Consider the following 15,054-nt stretch of genomic DNA (forward strand, 5'->3'; position numbering starts at 1 on the left):
ACTTTGGACTTACATCATAGTTCTCAGGTTAAGTGCTTGGGTGTTTTTTGGTATGATAGAGAACAGTCTCTTTGCTGTGTCTGGGAATATTGGACTCCGGTCATAGGTACTGATGCAGCAAGAGCTGAAAAGTAGTTTTAATTGCATAAGGTTTTTTTCTTTTCAATCACAGAACCTTCTGGTATTTTTGTAAAGAGTATCACAAAAGGCAGTGCAGTTGAACACGATGGTAGAATCCACGTTGGAGACCAAATTATAGCAGTAAGTAATCATAGAGGAGTGATTTTATTGGATACCTCTTTTTATCACCCTCACTTTTATGATCCCCCCCCCCCCGGGGTACAGTTGACCAAAAACAATTTATTTATTTAGAACCTTACATACCTTTTGCCTAACAGAAAATACACCTTATGCTAAACACCGAATAGCCAGCCATAGGATTGGGCCATCCCCTTGGTGTGGAGACATGTGTCCAGCAGAAGGCTGATTACATGCAGCATTTGAAGCTGCTATGAATAGACTGCATAAAAGAAACTGGAATGGGTAATTCACACGGGCGTGTTTGTAATAGTTCCATCATCAAATGCAGGTGTCTGTTCCATACACAGGTTTTTGCATGCCTGCTTTTATTGATCTGCTCTTGGAAACATGGTTATTAATGCAATCATATTAGCTGTCTCCTGCAGAGAGAAAACACAATTGCTCTGTTCTTCCAGTTTTTCTTGTATCAGTCATTTGATCATCCCAGTTGTCACTGATGACATGAATATATCAAAGTGCTGTAGTTGGTTATCATGTGATCACTTATAACACCAGACTGTTGCTCAACAGTAGTAACCAAGAAGGGAAGTGACTATTTGGTTATGATATTACAAAGCTACATAAAGTCAGTCCTTTTTCTTTCGCAGTGGCTTCGTATAAATCTAAACACTGAAAGCTGACTGAATCTGAATGTGGTTTTCTAGGATGCTCATATTCGGAGACAGCAAAGCATAAGATAAAAGTGGCTGGAGACCAAAATAAGATATTACATTTTCAAGTGGCTGAGAGTTGGCTCATTTTGAATTACACACTTCTTGCATGTTTACCTTCTTTATAGTGGCCTGCTAGAAATTAAAACACATTTAATCATTCAGGTGGACGGAACAAATCTTCAGGGTTTTACCAACCAGCAAGCAGTGGAGGTTCTGCGGCATACTGGCCAAACAGTTGGACTCACGTTGGTCAGAAGAGGCCTTAAGCAGGAAAATCACATTCAACCCCATGAGGACTTCAGTGGTGCTGATGAAAAGGATTTAATTTTCCAAACGATGGATGTTGGCACAGGCAAAGGTAATTAAGAATGGCTTTGATTCAAATGAGCTGGGTTTTATTTCTCTTTCTACAGCTTATAAAACTGGGGAAAATGGGTTAAATTTGCCCTTGGAGTCTGCATTTCATATTTATTTATTTTTAATTCATATAGGGCTTTCTCATGTAAGGGATTTGTGTTCTCATCCATAGCTTCCTCCTGGAATTTCAGAGCTAAATAAAGTGTCAGCAGGAAGCTCCCTGTTTAAAAGAGTTGACAAAGATATGGATAGAGCAATGGGATATTGGAGATTGTTCTTCGTGTTGAAGGAAAATATAGTGGTGTTTTTGTTTTGTTTTGTTAGATGGATGGATAGCACCACTGTCTGTGATCTTGGAAAGTTGCCGTCAGTCAAAATTGGTTAAATGGATTGATTGGCTGACTGTATAAAGGAACTTGATAAGTTAAAACACTTTCTCCAGTACTTTAATGCCATGAGATGACTTATGAGCTAATAAGCCCCGTATTCAGTTTTTGATCATTTCTGCAGTATGTTACATATCATCGGGTTCAGACAAATTAAGAAGACATATTCACCATAAAGCTGGGGTGAGAGAGATAAACTTACAAGACATTTTTTTCTACATTAAGAATGAACCATTATTGATGGATAATACAACTGCAAGATTTATAATTTTCAGTCAAACTAATAAAAAATATGAAGAATGCAATCTCACACATATCTTACATCTTCTTCTTCTTCTTTGGTGATCACTCGTAGCCGAGTAAGATTGTCTTCCATAAACACGGTTTTAACATATGTTTACTTAGAAGCAAGGCCTGTTTAGTTCAGAGAGATTTACTTCCTAATTAGTGGGCATGGAATTGCCGCCCAGAGCACACACATATATTAATGTGGGAAACTGGCCTCCAGAGGACTTATTTGAGTTAAGCTTACAAGCACCCTTTTAAATATTCTGATTGGGACTTGAACCTCTGTCTTTCAAAGCGTGATCAAGGCAATTTCAGGAAGGATTCTTCCCATTACAGAATAAATAATACACAGGCAAAACCTTCCCCACCTGCAACCTCCACTTCCTCCCCTCTCTTTTGATGACATAGATAGAATATACAACACGAAGAGTATTTGCCAACTTTATGTATCCACAGTATTAAACAGCAGTCTAGTGGTTAAAGAAACAGTGGAAGAACAGATTTATTGTTTCCAGTGATTTGATAAACGTTTATAGGTAGAAACCTGGTAGTTCAGTGTTGTTTCTCCTTTATCTGAAACAAAGGAATAAGAAAAAAAGGCCAGTAGTATGAATTCTTTTGATAGCATACATTTTTTTTTCTTTATGGCAGAAATATTTATTGTTTAGATTATTATGGAGAGTTGTTCTTCATGTATAAAACTCTACAGTGATAATGCAGTATATGTTATTTTTTTAAAAAAAATAAAAAGCTACCGGTACTTTCATTATTATACACCCCTACAAACACAGGTTTTTAAAATATATATATATATATATATATATATATATATAAACCCCTTTATTTGGTCCAGGAGGGAGCTGTTATATGAAGCTGGATAACAAAAAATGAAAGCAGGAGAACATATTAATTGCACATCACAGAAAAACGGGGTGCACAGAGCTGCTCAGAATATTCTTCCTCTTTTCCAGAAAGCTGTGAAGGAGAGCAGCAGCTTCCATCATTGTCATGCAGTACCAGTGCGATTCAAACTGGAGAAGACTTTGATCCAGAACAATCAGGTCCGAATTAAGATTTTGTAATATAATTCCCCCCCCCATGGAAATACACTGGCTTGCATCTCTCAGCTTTTGCCTTAATTGTGTGTGTGTGTGTGTGTGTGTGTGTGTGTGTTTGTGTTTTGCCTTAATTGTGTGTGGTGTTTTGCCTTGTGTGTGTGTGTGTGTGTGTCTGTTTGCATCCTCTGCCTTAAAAATCTGTGAAAATGCATTGTCTGAGGTATGATACACAAACGTCACTGGGAAGAAGAACAGACAAAGTCTGGAGCTGTTTCTAGAATTTACCTTTATAACATGTTGTTGTTGTTTTAACTGAAATAAGCATCTCACACAATATCCTTCAGAGGTTATGTTTTCAGAGAACTTTTATTCACAGAAGCAAGTTTCCAAAACATTAATATGGGTCGGTTCTTTATCCTAACTTCTTCAATGTAATCTCCACATTTTCTGTTTTGCTCTTTGGAAACTTTCTAACTTCCTATCTGTGACGGCCCAATCTTTATGTTTAACGTTGCTTTGTACAATAATAGCAAAAGCTGTTTTTATTTGCGTTTTTGTTCGTTTCTGTATTTTCTAATAGCGTTTGAGCTGAGTGGCTTCTGACACAGCCTTTCATGTTCTTTCTAAATATTTGTCTTCTAACACATGTTCTTTCTTGTCAGTGCTACATGACTAACGGTCTCTTAGAAAGTTTCACTAAAACATCCGTTCTGAGTCTCACAAGTAGTGAAAGCATATATATATATATATATATATATATATATATATATATATGTGCTTTTTTAAAGCACCCTTGTTTTATACTAGGAACAGCTTTCTACACTTTCTTACTCTTAATTCATTTTGAATGATGTAGCTTTTAAAACATGCAGTCTGGAGAGCACACACACACAAAATCTGGTGGCAAAATGCCCACTGGTTTTTAATAGAGCCATTTTGTATCCCATGAAGTATTCACACATCTGTGGGTGGCCATGGTAGAGCATGTCTTTGCTTTAACATAGGTATGCACTATTTCTGATGTGCAAACTTGAATGTATAGCAGCCCACTAAGGGCTCTGCAAATCTCTTGGTTTTACTATCTGCTTTGGATTGCAGAAATGGGTGTGAGTGTTGCCATACATTTGGTTTCCTGCTATATACTATATACCTGGTAAACCATATTTTGGCCCGATAGGTTATAAGTTGTGCTGGTTTGATTTACATTATTAAATGATCACATTTGTGGAGATCATTTCATATTCATGGTTAAATATTTTTTCGTGGCACTGGCTGTGTACTGCACATTCTCCTATATTTCTTTAGCCTTGATGTAAACTCTTTCGAGTCATTCAGGTTTACTATCCTGACACATTTCTTTTAGCATTTCCTCACTTCTCTTATCATCTTTCTGAAGAAACCTTCATGTTGTATATAGTATTACGAATTCGCAATCAGGATTTGAACTATGAGCAACGGAAGGAAGGAGAGATTACCGTATTATTTTTATGATATAAGAGACAGAAGATAGGGTGCAGCAAGGAAGAGAAATAAAAATCACCATGGGAAATGGGATGGGAAGTCGACAAAAGAAAAGAAAAATCTATTACGTATCGGAAGGTTTATGTGAAATTCCTGGAAATCTAATAAAATATATATTAAAAAGAGAGAGAAAGAAACTTTCATGTTGTAGTACAACACTACAGCAACATATTTCTTACTTTTTCCATGGGCTAAATCAATTAGAAGTGCACATATATTTATGAACTTGCATTCTTCCACTGCCCTCTAGGGACCATAATTCAATAGTAGCCTCTGAAACTTTTGAGTGCTAAAATCCCAAATCATTCGTGCAAATAGAGAGAATGTTGGCTGTCTCTCTGCACGCGCTTTATATTAAGACATTTCTGTTATAAGCAGAAGGTTATTTATTTGCCTATTATCACTCAATGGCAAGCCAATTTTAAGTATATTAATATCACCAAAGAAGTTTGTGAAATTGTATAACTATAACTTGTGTGCCAGCTATTGAATTTGGAACTGGTGTTGCTTTGTGTCTTGTAAAACTGGCCACTTAACAGTGTCTAGCAACATACCTGCCATTACAGCATAAACGCTAAGCGGTAGATGCATTTTAAAAAGAAAAACCAAGACCTTTTATTATGTTGTTTTGAAAAAAGAGTTTTGAAAAACAACAACCCCTCACTATATCAATGTTTTGTGCTTTATTTTTTTTAAAGATCCCACTTCTTATTTTGAACTGATAGAGAACATTACAGCCAGTGCTTTTTTTCTGGGGGGACGCAGGGGTATGCATAGCCCTAAACATTTTGTGAATCTACGTTTGCCTCATTGAGGAGCAGTATTTCAATATGAGTAGAAAAAAGAGAGTACCCCTAAACAATTTTTTTAAGAAAAGAAAAGCACTGATTACGGCCAGAAAAAAATCTCTTTATCTTATGGTTCTTAAAGTACAGGAATTTAATACTATGGTGAATGGGGGGAAATGGGAGTATTTTAGACAACAGTTCTGCCGCATGAATACAGAAGCTGCACGCAATTTCTGCATTCACAGAGAGGAGAAAGTGCACTAGAGGGTAGCCAGAGAGAAACCTAATTATTCAGAAAGCTAGACGAGCACAATTAGCATTCTTTGGAAGAGAGGAGATGAAAGAAGATCCTCGCAGTAATACAACTCTCGTCTGAATAGCCAGGATAAGTGCTTTAAAGACTGATCCTCAAGGTGATGCAATTCCAAACTGAATAGCTAGGGTAAGTGCTAAAAAGGTACAGTACTTAGTTTAGTGTCCAATCTATAAACAAAGTGATACAAAAGTGCTCCCACAATAAACTGTTCGCCTTGCGACTCGTTAAGAGTTGCTACAGATGCCGTAAACTGACGGCAACAGCAACAAAAGTTTCTTTGATTTGAGGGGGGAAAAATACATTGTGGGAGTTACACTGATGTTTCAATTTCTAATTTTCATTTATTTATTTTTCTACATTAACAGGCATTAATGGCATTTTCTTTTTTCTCTGTTTCAAATAAACTGGCAGATAGATAAGGACAACACGTTTTGTCACAGTTCATTTACTAGATAAAAAAAAAAAATGAGGCTAAGAATAACACACAGAGTTCTTCTTCTATAGTTAACTGCCAATCTGCATCTTTTAGGTTTTCAGCTAACTTCCATCGATGAAGAAATATCATTGCAGAACAAATGGCAGTCATTTTTGGGAGCAGATTATGAGGTGGTGGTAGGTAAACTTTTGCTTGCTGTTTAAAGTGTGTGTGTCTTTGTGTGTGTGTGTGTGTGTGTGTGTGTGTGTGAGAGAGAGAGAGAGAGAGAGAGAGAGAGAGAGAGAGAGAGAGAGAGAGAGAGAATTCCAAAGGAAGCAAACATTATGTATTTGTCTTTCAGAATATAAAATTTTGAAAATAAGCATAGAATGCCATGTTATGTAAACTTTAGATAAAATAAACTGTGTTCTGGGCAAACAACAGTTCATAAAGTGCTGCAGTCCTTAGGAAAACTTGGTACTTGACTGAGGCATAAGTTCGCGCTGCGGCCATTTTTGGAACTGGGCAGAGCACCACCGTAAGTCGCTTCTACGCATGCTCTGCCCATTTCCAAAATGGCCGCAGTGCCAGAAATCGCTTCTGCGCATGTCCAGAGACTCCAGACATGTGCAGAAGGAGCCTCCCCAGGCCGGTAAGAATCCGGGGAATTTAGGGGCTTTTTAAAAATCCGGGCTGCCAGTGGGAAACGGCTGGAAAAACGGGGGTTTCCCGGGGAATACAGGAAACTTGGCAGCTATGCCTTACAGTAGTACCTTGGTTTACGAACTTAATCCGTTCCAGAAGGCCGCTCTTAAACCAAAGCGTTCTTAAACCAAGCCGTGCTTTCCCATAGCAGCGGGGGACTCAATTTACAAATGGAACACACTCAACAGAAAGCGGAACATGTTCTACTTCCAAGGCAAAGTTCACAAACCAAAACACCTACTTCCGGGTTTACAGCGTTCTTAATCCAAGTTGTTCATCAACTAAGCTGTCATTAAACCAAGGTATTTCCATTGCTTTCTGCAAGGATGGTATGGGTACATGAAGTAGCTCTTACCTGCTCCGGAAGTAAGGGGAAAGGTAGGAGATGAAACCCAGTTATTTTTTGCTTACTAATTATTGTTATTTACATCATAGAATTAATTGACATGATTATGAATTTATTTAAGTGAACTAAGAAACACAGTAAAACACAAGTGATTTGCCGTTTCATTTTGAAATTCAGGACAACACTATTTGTGATCTGTTGTGCTGCTTTTTGCAGTGCGCCCATTCCTCATATGATTATAACAGACAACAGAGCATCGTCCCAACTTTCTGGGCAGCATTTGCTTCTTGATGTTATTACACACAGTGGGTGGTGCTATAGCGAAAGTACTGTACTCATATCACTGTTTTGGGGGGATTAAAACATTGTGGCTTGTTAGTAAATCCACGCACTTACGTCATATGGTGCTCATCATAACACAGTCTTCAAAGGTAAAACATTGCTCTATAAGCTTCTTTGCATGTAGTTATTATTTCAAACGAAGGGTTTTTCAAAGGGCCACCTTTCCTCATGTGGTCCTGCTCAGCCACTGGATCAGCAGTAGATGCCGTGCCCCGAATTGCTCTGCCATCATGGATGTGGTTCACAACGATGCAGAACAAAGCTATTTCTGTTGTAGCGCTCCCTTCTCACGAAATCCAATTGTTTGATGGTTGAAATGGTGTTGTTTCCTGTTTTTGGAGTGGTCTGATTTCCGCCCCCTCCCACGATTCTCTTACATTGGTTGCTGATTCTCTGTTTGTTATTATGTGCTTGTTTCATGCTTAAATAGACAGTTAAGCTATTTATTTTGCTGTTCATTTACGGCTGGTTGATGAGCAGGGGACGGTGTAGTACATTTCCTCTGCTCTGTATCGTCCAAAGGAGCTGCTGTTGCCTGAACACACATGGCACTCTGGGGTGGCGGCGGTATTTTAAATATAATTCAGGGTCACAGTCAGAGCTACAGTTCTCAATCACTGACTAGCGCAGCTGTTCCTCCACCTGGGAATTAGGAAGCCAGAGAGGATTATATTGCCAGGTGTGCATCCGGTCCATGCTTGACTGCTCCCAGAGGGTGACAGCAGCATGTACTGAATCTGGAATCCAGGGCTTTTTACATTGCGTGGAAACACTTCCGTTTTAGAGCACTGTATTTTGCTACCCATTGTCCCTGTGGCACCCATGGAAGCTAACTTCTTGTGTAACGGGAGGTGCGATTCCTTTGATTGTGGCATTTGTTTCGTTTATTTGTGGCTTTCTCTGGCCGCCTTTCATCTCTGGGGCAGCTGTAGCTCACCAGCATCTGTTCCCCTTTGCCAAGGAGAATGGGACGTTACGGCTGGCTGCCCCCTTTCATCTTACATTGCGATTCCATCTTGTCTTGATGTGAGAAATCAATGGGCATGGATGATGTTTGAAAGAAGTGAGCTTGTGGCTTAGAAAGTAGAGCATCTGTGGCAAAATTTTAGGGCTACTGCTTTTAAATCTACTGTCCCTTTTGTCCATGGGTCCGAGTGCAATTTTGAGAACAACTAATCCTTCAGTGTTCTGAAGATCCATTGTGTTCCTTCTTTCTAGGTAGCTCACGTGAACAAGTTTAGTGAAAGCAGTGGACTGGGGATCAGCTTAGAAGCTACAGTGGGACATCATTTCATCCGGTCTGTTTTACCAGAAGGGCCAGTTGGACGATGCGGCAAGCTGTTCAGTGGAGATGAATTACTAGAAGTATGAAATAATTTCTGCTTTACTTCCGATCCTTTCTTAAAGGCGGTTCTGCTGAGGATTTCCAGTATTCGTAGATACTGGCATACTTTAGCGTATGAAATTCCTGCATGAAAATTGTATGGATAAATCCTGCATTGGCTAATTATATGCATAAATTTTCTAACAGTACACAATACACTGTACTTTTTTTTTTTGCGGTGTAAACCCGCTTCATATGAATGGAAGTTGTGCAAATCTGCACTCTTGAGCAAGTCCTGCCTCATCCAGAGGCATTTTGAGGATGAAAAGTTCCCAAAGGATTGTTGATAATAGTAAAAAACGGATGTGGCTTTTAGAAACCCTTTCCACCTGACAATTGACTTAGTGTTACCTGCTTCCTGTATTGTGCCTGCAATTCTTGCAGGACATTGTGTTTTGTGTCATTCTGGTGCACTGTGCATCTTACAAATTTCATTAAAAAATAAAAATAAATTTCTGTATAATATTTTGTCTTCTGTCGGCAGGTAAATGGAATATCTTTGCTTGGAGAAAATCACAAGGATGTAGTAAATATTTTAAAAGACCTGCCCATCAAAGTAACAATGGTGTGTTGCCGTGCAGCTCCACCTGTTAGTCAGTTGTTAATGGATGAATCTCAGATGACGGAACAGGTAAATCAAAGCAAAGGCATGGATCTTGTATGTGTAGGATGCTGTGAGTGTGTTATGGGCATCCGGAAGCCAGCGTATGAGAATAAAGTGGGGGATCGTTTGACTCTAATCAAGGCTGTTTCAGTCTCTCTTACCCCTGTGGCAAATGGAGACGGCCAGAAAATATTTCCTGTTCCAGACACTCTTTCTCTCCTCCCACCTTGTTCAAGATTCCACCCTGTGCTCATTCTGAAACAGAGAGCTTTATTTCAGGCGTTGCCAATGTTTTGGGGCCTCTGGGCACCCCTGGGACGTTGAGGAAGTGTCACCTGTGCCAGTCACAAAATGGTTGCTGTGGGGTATGTGGCATAAAACAAAATGGCTGCCGTATTGAAAGAGAGCAGAAAAAAGGGACAGGGCACAAATCATGTGAGCATTCCCTCCCTGCCCCAATTAAAAAAAAAATCAGTGGGGGGAAAAGGCACATCAGTCACTACCACATTCACTCACGGAGAAAAGCCCTTTGTTCTTCTCTATTCTGAACAGAAGGAAAGGTGGATGTCAATTCTGGCATCCAAAGACATGTCAGCATGTTTAAGGGGGCATATTGAATTAGTGGAAACAAATCGAATAGGAAGAGCAAAGAGTGTATTGTGCATTGCAGATTTTTGAGAGGACGTTTGCAGAAACCTTTTGTGGGTGCCATAGGAGGTATTGGTGGGTGCCCCCAGGCACGAGTTTGGCAACTCTCGCTTAACTATATAGCAGGACCTTAGCAGTCTTTCTTCCTGGATGGGTGAATGTGGGATCTTGCTGTAAGGATATACAACAATAGGCCTTGCATGCAAGTTAGTTGCCGGCTTGTCACTCCCTTGCAAGCACATACATTCACTTGAGCAAACAAGGGAAGAGCTTTATCCCACAACAGAGATGCTTAGTTTGTGTGAGCTGTCTGGTTTACTGATTAAAGCACCACAGTTGAGACTTGAAAAATTTCGCTTCTCCGGCTTCAACAAAAGATTCATTTCTTATCAGATAACACCAATGGCAGCTAATAAGATGAGGCAGAACAATCCGGAGGGAGGGGGAAACCCACATACGTGCCAATGGGTGGCTTTTGGAAGCAGCTGAGTCAGGAGCAAGGCACACGACACCATGCAAAACACTTGGGGCACTCCCTCCCCTAGCTGCCTTCAACAGATGCTGTTTTGGCTTGCCTTTCAGTGGTTGGGAGTCCCACTAGCCATTACTTCTTAACACTTTCCATTCTGCCTTTCATCACTATTCAGAGGAGAGATAGTTGGTACAGTGGTACCTCAGGTTACAGACGCTTCAGGATTACAGACCCTTCAGGTTACAGACTCCGCTAACCCAGAAATAGTACTCAAGTTAAGAACTTTGCTTCAGGATTAGAACAGAAATCTCGCCGCGGTGGTGCAGCAGCAGCAGGAGGCCCCATTAGCTGAAGTGGTACCTCAGGTTAGGAACAGTTTCAGGTTAAGAGCGGACCTCCAGAACAAATTAAGTTCTTAACCTGAAGTATCACTGTATATGAAGGCAGACCTTATGTAGAGGGGAAATTAAATCAGAGAAGTTTGGATGAATGGAATATATATATATTTAAAAATATCGAACAAACTTAACAAAATACATTACATTCCCCCCTTTTTTTACCTTGCCCTCCCTCCCTCTCCCACCCACCCAAGACTTCCCTCAGCTCCCCCCTGTGATTTGTATACACATGTTATTCTCTGCATGTTATAAAATTGTACATATCCCCTACCTTATCTTCCCTATGTTCTACTACTAAATTGTGGATCTTTATTCAAAACCTGCCAAGGAGTCCAAATCTTTTTGTTGTCTTTTTAGATAACTTGTAAAAAGTTCCCATTCTTCCTTAAAGTCGTGGTTGTCCTTCTGTCGTAGTTTATATGGATGAATGGAATGTATATAATATATTCATATATGGTGCAGCCAGTCTGATCCAGTGACTGGAATGTTTGTTTAGATTTCCACCTAGGAAGCCTGGTTTAAATCCTTACTTCAGATTCTCAAAGTGGCTTTGGCCACATTAGTATGGTTACTCAAAGGAAAGGGGAAAAAAATGTCTCTGGGCATGGCCAGATTCCTCCCACAAAGCCATAAAACCATTTTAGTTTTTTAGTTTTTTTTAAATACTGGGTGGGGGGACAAGATGTTGGCATTCAAGAAATGCAAGTCCAAAGTCCTTTAGACACACAGAACTAGTTGCATAGTTGTTTTCCACAATGAAGCAATTACCTCATAGGGTTTTTGTGAAGGGAACAAGCTAGAGGTAGCTTGCCATTTTGTCAAGCAGAAGTGCTGTGTAAACAACTCGTTATTAAGAATATAGGAAGGTTGGTTAGAGCTGCAAAGCAGCGTGGACACAAACATACAGTTAGAAGCAAAATTAAAATACAGGGGCTATTCCCTATGTGGCTTTAGAGTGGCTTCATATGTTTTGAATATGGAGAGAATAGAGAGTTCAAATGACTTCCCTGTTCTCTGCATATCTTTGTAACACCTGAAGTGGATCTTGCACACTTCTCTTGTCTCTCATCCTGTCCCCGCCATCGAAGCTTCTGCATTTGAGCACTTCAGATGTTACAAAGATGCATGGGGAATAAGAAAAGCAAATCACCATTGCTTGCCATTCTCCCATCTCTCAATGTCCAGAGTTCCTTTCAGTCCCTTGCTATATGTGTATGTACTTGGAATTGAGTTTCAGTAAAAATTGTAAGATTTTCAGTATTATTTATGGAAGTCAATCTCTTTCATTTTGCAGTCCGTTATAGATCTTGGTGGACTCCTGGGCTCTTCAGAGACAGAGGATGCTAACTTGGACATGGATAATATGGGCCAGAGTGCAGATGAGGTTCAAGGATCTCCTTTGGCAATGTGGGAGACAAACATACAGCAAATTGAGCTAGAGAAAGGGAGCATGGGACTTGGATTTAGCATATTAGATTACCAGGTAATGTCCGAACTGCTTACAGGTGAAACTCGGAAAATTAGAATAGCTTTGAAAGTGCATTTATTTCAGTAATGCAACTTACTATTTTTTCTTTTTCTTTTAATTTTTACAAATGCTTTCTTTTGGAAATTCCACAGTAATAAAACAAATAGTTACAATAATACAAAAATAAACATCGCTTTTACATTTCATTAATTCCATTCCATTTATAACTGACCCGCCTAATGACAAATAATTACAATTGCAACAAATAAAGGCTTGACATATCTTGCTTTGCATGTCATGCATCTATCTCATATATTGGTTTCACCTTTTAAGTTGCATTACTGAAATAAATGCACTTTTTGACGATATTCTAGTTTTCTGAGTTTCACCTGTATTTTGCAGAATGGGAGTGCTTACTGTGGGGAATTCTGTCCCTTTAAGCAATGTAATGTAAATGACCAGGGCTTTCCAAACTCTACTGTCAAACGTGCTACATTAAGTAAACAAATTTGTCAAACTAATTCTATGGACCATCATTCATTTTATGGGACCTCAGTCTAATACTTTGGTGCAGTAATCTCTGTAGCAGGTCAACTTGCATAAAGTCTTTTGCTACAAAACAGGAAGAATCTACACATTGCATAACAATAAAAGCAGTTAACATTTATTAAGATGATTATGCAGAATTATTGGCATGAGTCTCCACAGATTAGAAACACTGATTTGATTTTCAACTCTGATTTGGCCGTTCCTCTGGTACAGACGTGTACCTGGGCATTTATGTCTGTTTCATTTAGAAATATTATTATTATTATCAGTGGCTGGATATTTGCACATTCAGCTCAAAGGAGAAAAATTGATATAATTAAACCAATTATAACAATTTTTCTCCTTTGAGCTGAATGTGCATATGTCCAGCCATTGATAAAATAACAAGACCTACAAAGTCTTGCACAAGATCTATAAAGCTTCAGAGGAGTGTGAAACAGATATGCCTGCTAACAGTGAAATTGCTTTTCCTAATGCTGCAGAGCTTGGTTAGTAAATGTCTGAATATGTAAACCAGGCATCCCCAAACTGCGGCCCTCCAGATGTTTTGGCCTACAACTCCCATGATCCCTAGCTAAGAGGACCAGTGGTCAGGGATGATGGGAATTGTAGTCGAAAACATCTGGAGGACCGAAGTTTGGGGATGCCTGATGTAAACATTCATGAAGGAATTGGACTGTGCCACATTAGTGGGGAATTGCTTTTACATTTTAAAAAAATCTCTTGTACTTGGAATGCTATTCCACTAGAGAGGCATTTAAGTCGAGTTTCTACCCTAATCAATGACCTAAAATCCATTAATTTCAGTGGGTCTTCTCTGAGTGTAACTGTCATTGGATAGCTCCAATTGGCTTGGATTCCTGGATGATTGAAAGAGCCAGTGTAAAGTTTTTGCCTAGATTGATAAAGAGGGTATGGCGTTATTTTATTCATAATATGCTTCTTTTATTTTCATTAATGAATAAAGCGCTTCCTGAAATGTGTATGCCCGATGCTTTTACATAAACATGTTAGGGATCAAAGAATACTATCTTTCCCCCTTGGTTCTTCTGACATAATTTGACATAATATGCTTAATTATAGGGAAGCACATAGCCATTAGAAGTCTTTCAGCTGATCACTGCCTGAAACTCTCAGGCTTTTGTTTTAGATTGTTACATAAAGATATTCCATATGCCCATACGTAACACGAAAGAGGAGAAAATAGCACTGTGGGCACAGTTTATATTATTTGATGGAGCCTCTTATTTGCTGTAGCACAAAGCACAATTTAAATAATCTAGTGCAGGCATAGGCAGACTCGGCCCTCCAGATGTTTTGGGACTACAACTCCCATGATCCCTAGCTAACAGGACCAGTGGTCAGAGATGATGGGAATTGTAGTCCCAAAACATCTGGAGGGCCGTGTTTGCCTATGCCTGATCTAATGGCTGCTTGCAACTGCTATGTAAATGCAGACATCTCTCATGAAAGTGTGGGCTTCACCATTCACTGGGTTAGGGCTGAGTCATCTGCACCTTGAAAAGAAGCATAAAAACTTGCATGGGCTTCTACTTTATTGAGAATATGTTTCCCCCACTTTCCTCTTCTTTAATTAAGGACCCTGTGGATCCTGCGAATACGGTGATTGTGATCCGCTCTCTAGTTTCTGGGGGAGTGGCCGAACAGGATGGCCGGCTTCTTCCTGGAGACAGACTTATGTATGTGAATGACATCAACTTGGAAAACAGCAGCCTGGAGGAAGCTGTGGAAGCACTGAAAGGAGCGCCAATGGGAACGGTTAGGATAGGAGTCGCAAAGCCGTTGCCTGTAAGGAACTTAAATCTTACACATTTTGGGGTTTCCTATTTTGCCAAGAAACCATACAGGTTGCCTGTTCGCAAATGCATGTGTTTCGTTTATTTACCCACTCACTGTGGATGTGTGAACTAATCTCGTTTTGTTTTAAAGTGATGTAAAAAAAAAAGTTGTGTCTGTGGAATTTCATCCGTAAAGGTCAGTTCACACATGTATAAACGATGTGGCTGCCCTCAAG

General features: G+C 39.5%; 1 protein-coding gene across 26 annotated transcripts in view; it reads left to right on the plus strand.

Moving 5' to 3' along the window:
• MPDZ (multiple PDZ domain crumbs cell polarity complex component) overlaps positions 1–15,054 on the plus strand; it is a 116,759-nt gene that overhangs the window by 40,839 nt on the left and 60,866 nt on the right. For all 26 annotated transcript variants that reach the window (XM_088658982.1, XM_088658986.1, XM_088658990.1 and 23 more), the window contains exons 10-17: positions 173–261; positions 1,137–1,332; positions 2,977–3,066; positions 6,218–6,300; positions 8,715–8,861; positions 9,365–9,511; positions 12,297–12,485; positions 14,619–14,828. In XM_088658982.1, coding sequence (XP_088515108.1) covers positions 173–261; positions 1,137–1,332; positions 2,977–3,066; positions 6,218–6,300; positions 8,715–8,861; positions 9,365–9,511; positions 12,297–12,485; positions 14,619–14,828 — 1,151 coding nt within the window. The remainder of the gene's footprint in view (positions 1–172; positions 262–1,136; positions 1,333–2,976; positions 3,067–6,217; positions 6,301–8,714; positions 8,862–9,364; positions 9,512–12,296; positions 12,486–14,618; positions 14,829–15,054) is intronic.

Source organism: Zootoca vivipara, chromosome 15, assembly GCF_965207765.1.
Source record: "Zootoca vivipara chromosome 15, rZooViv2.hap1.1, whole genome shotgun sequence".
Lineage (NCBI taxonomy): Eukaryota > Metazoa > Chordata > Lepidosauria > Squamata > Lacertidae > Zootoca > Zootoca vivipara.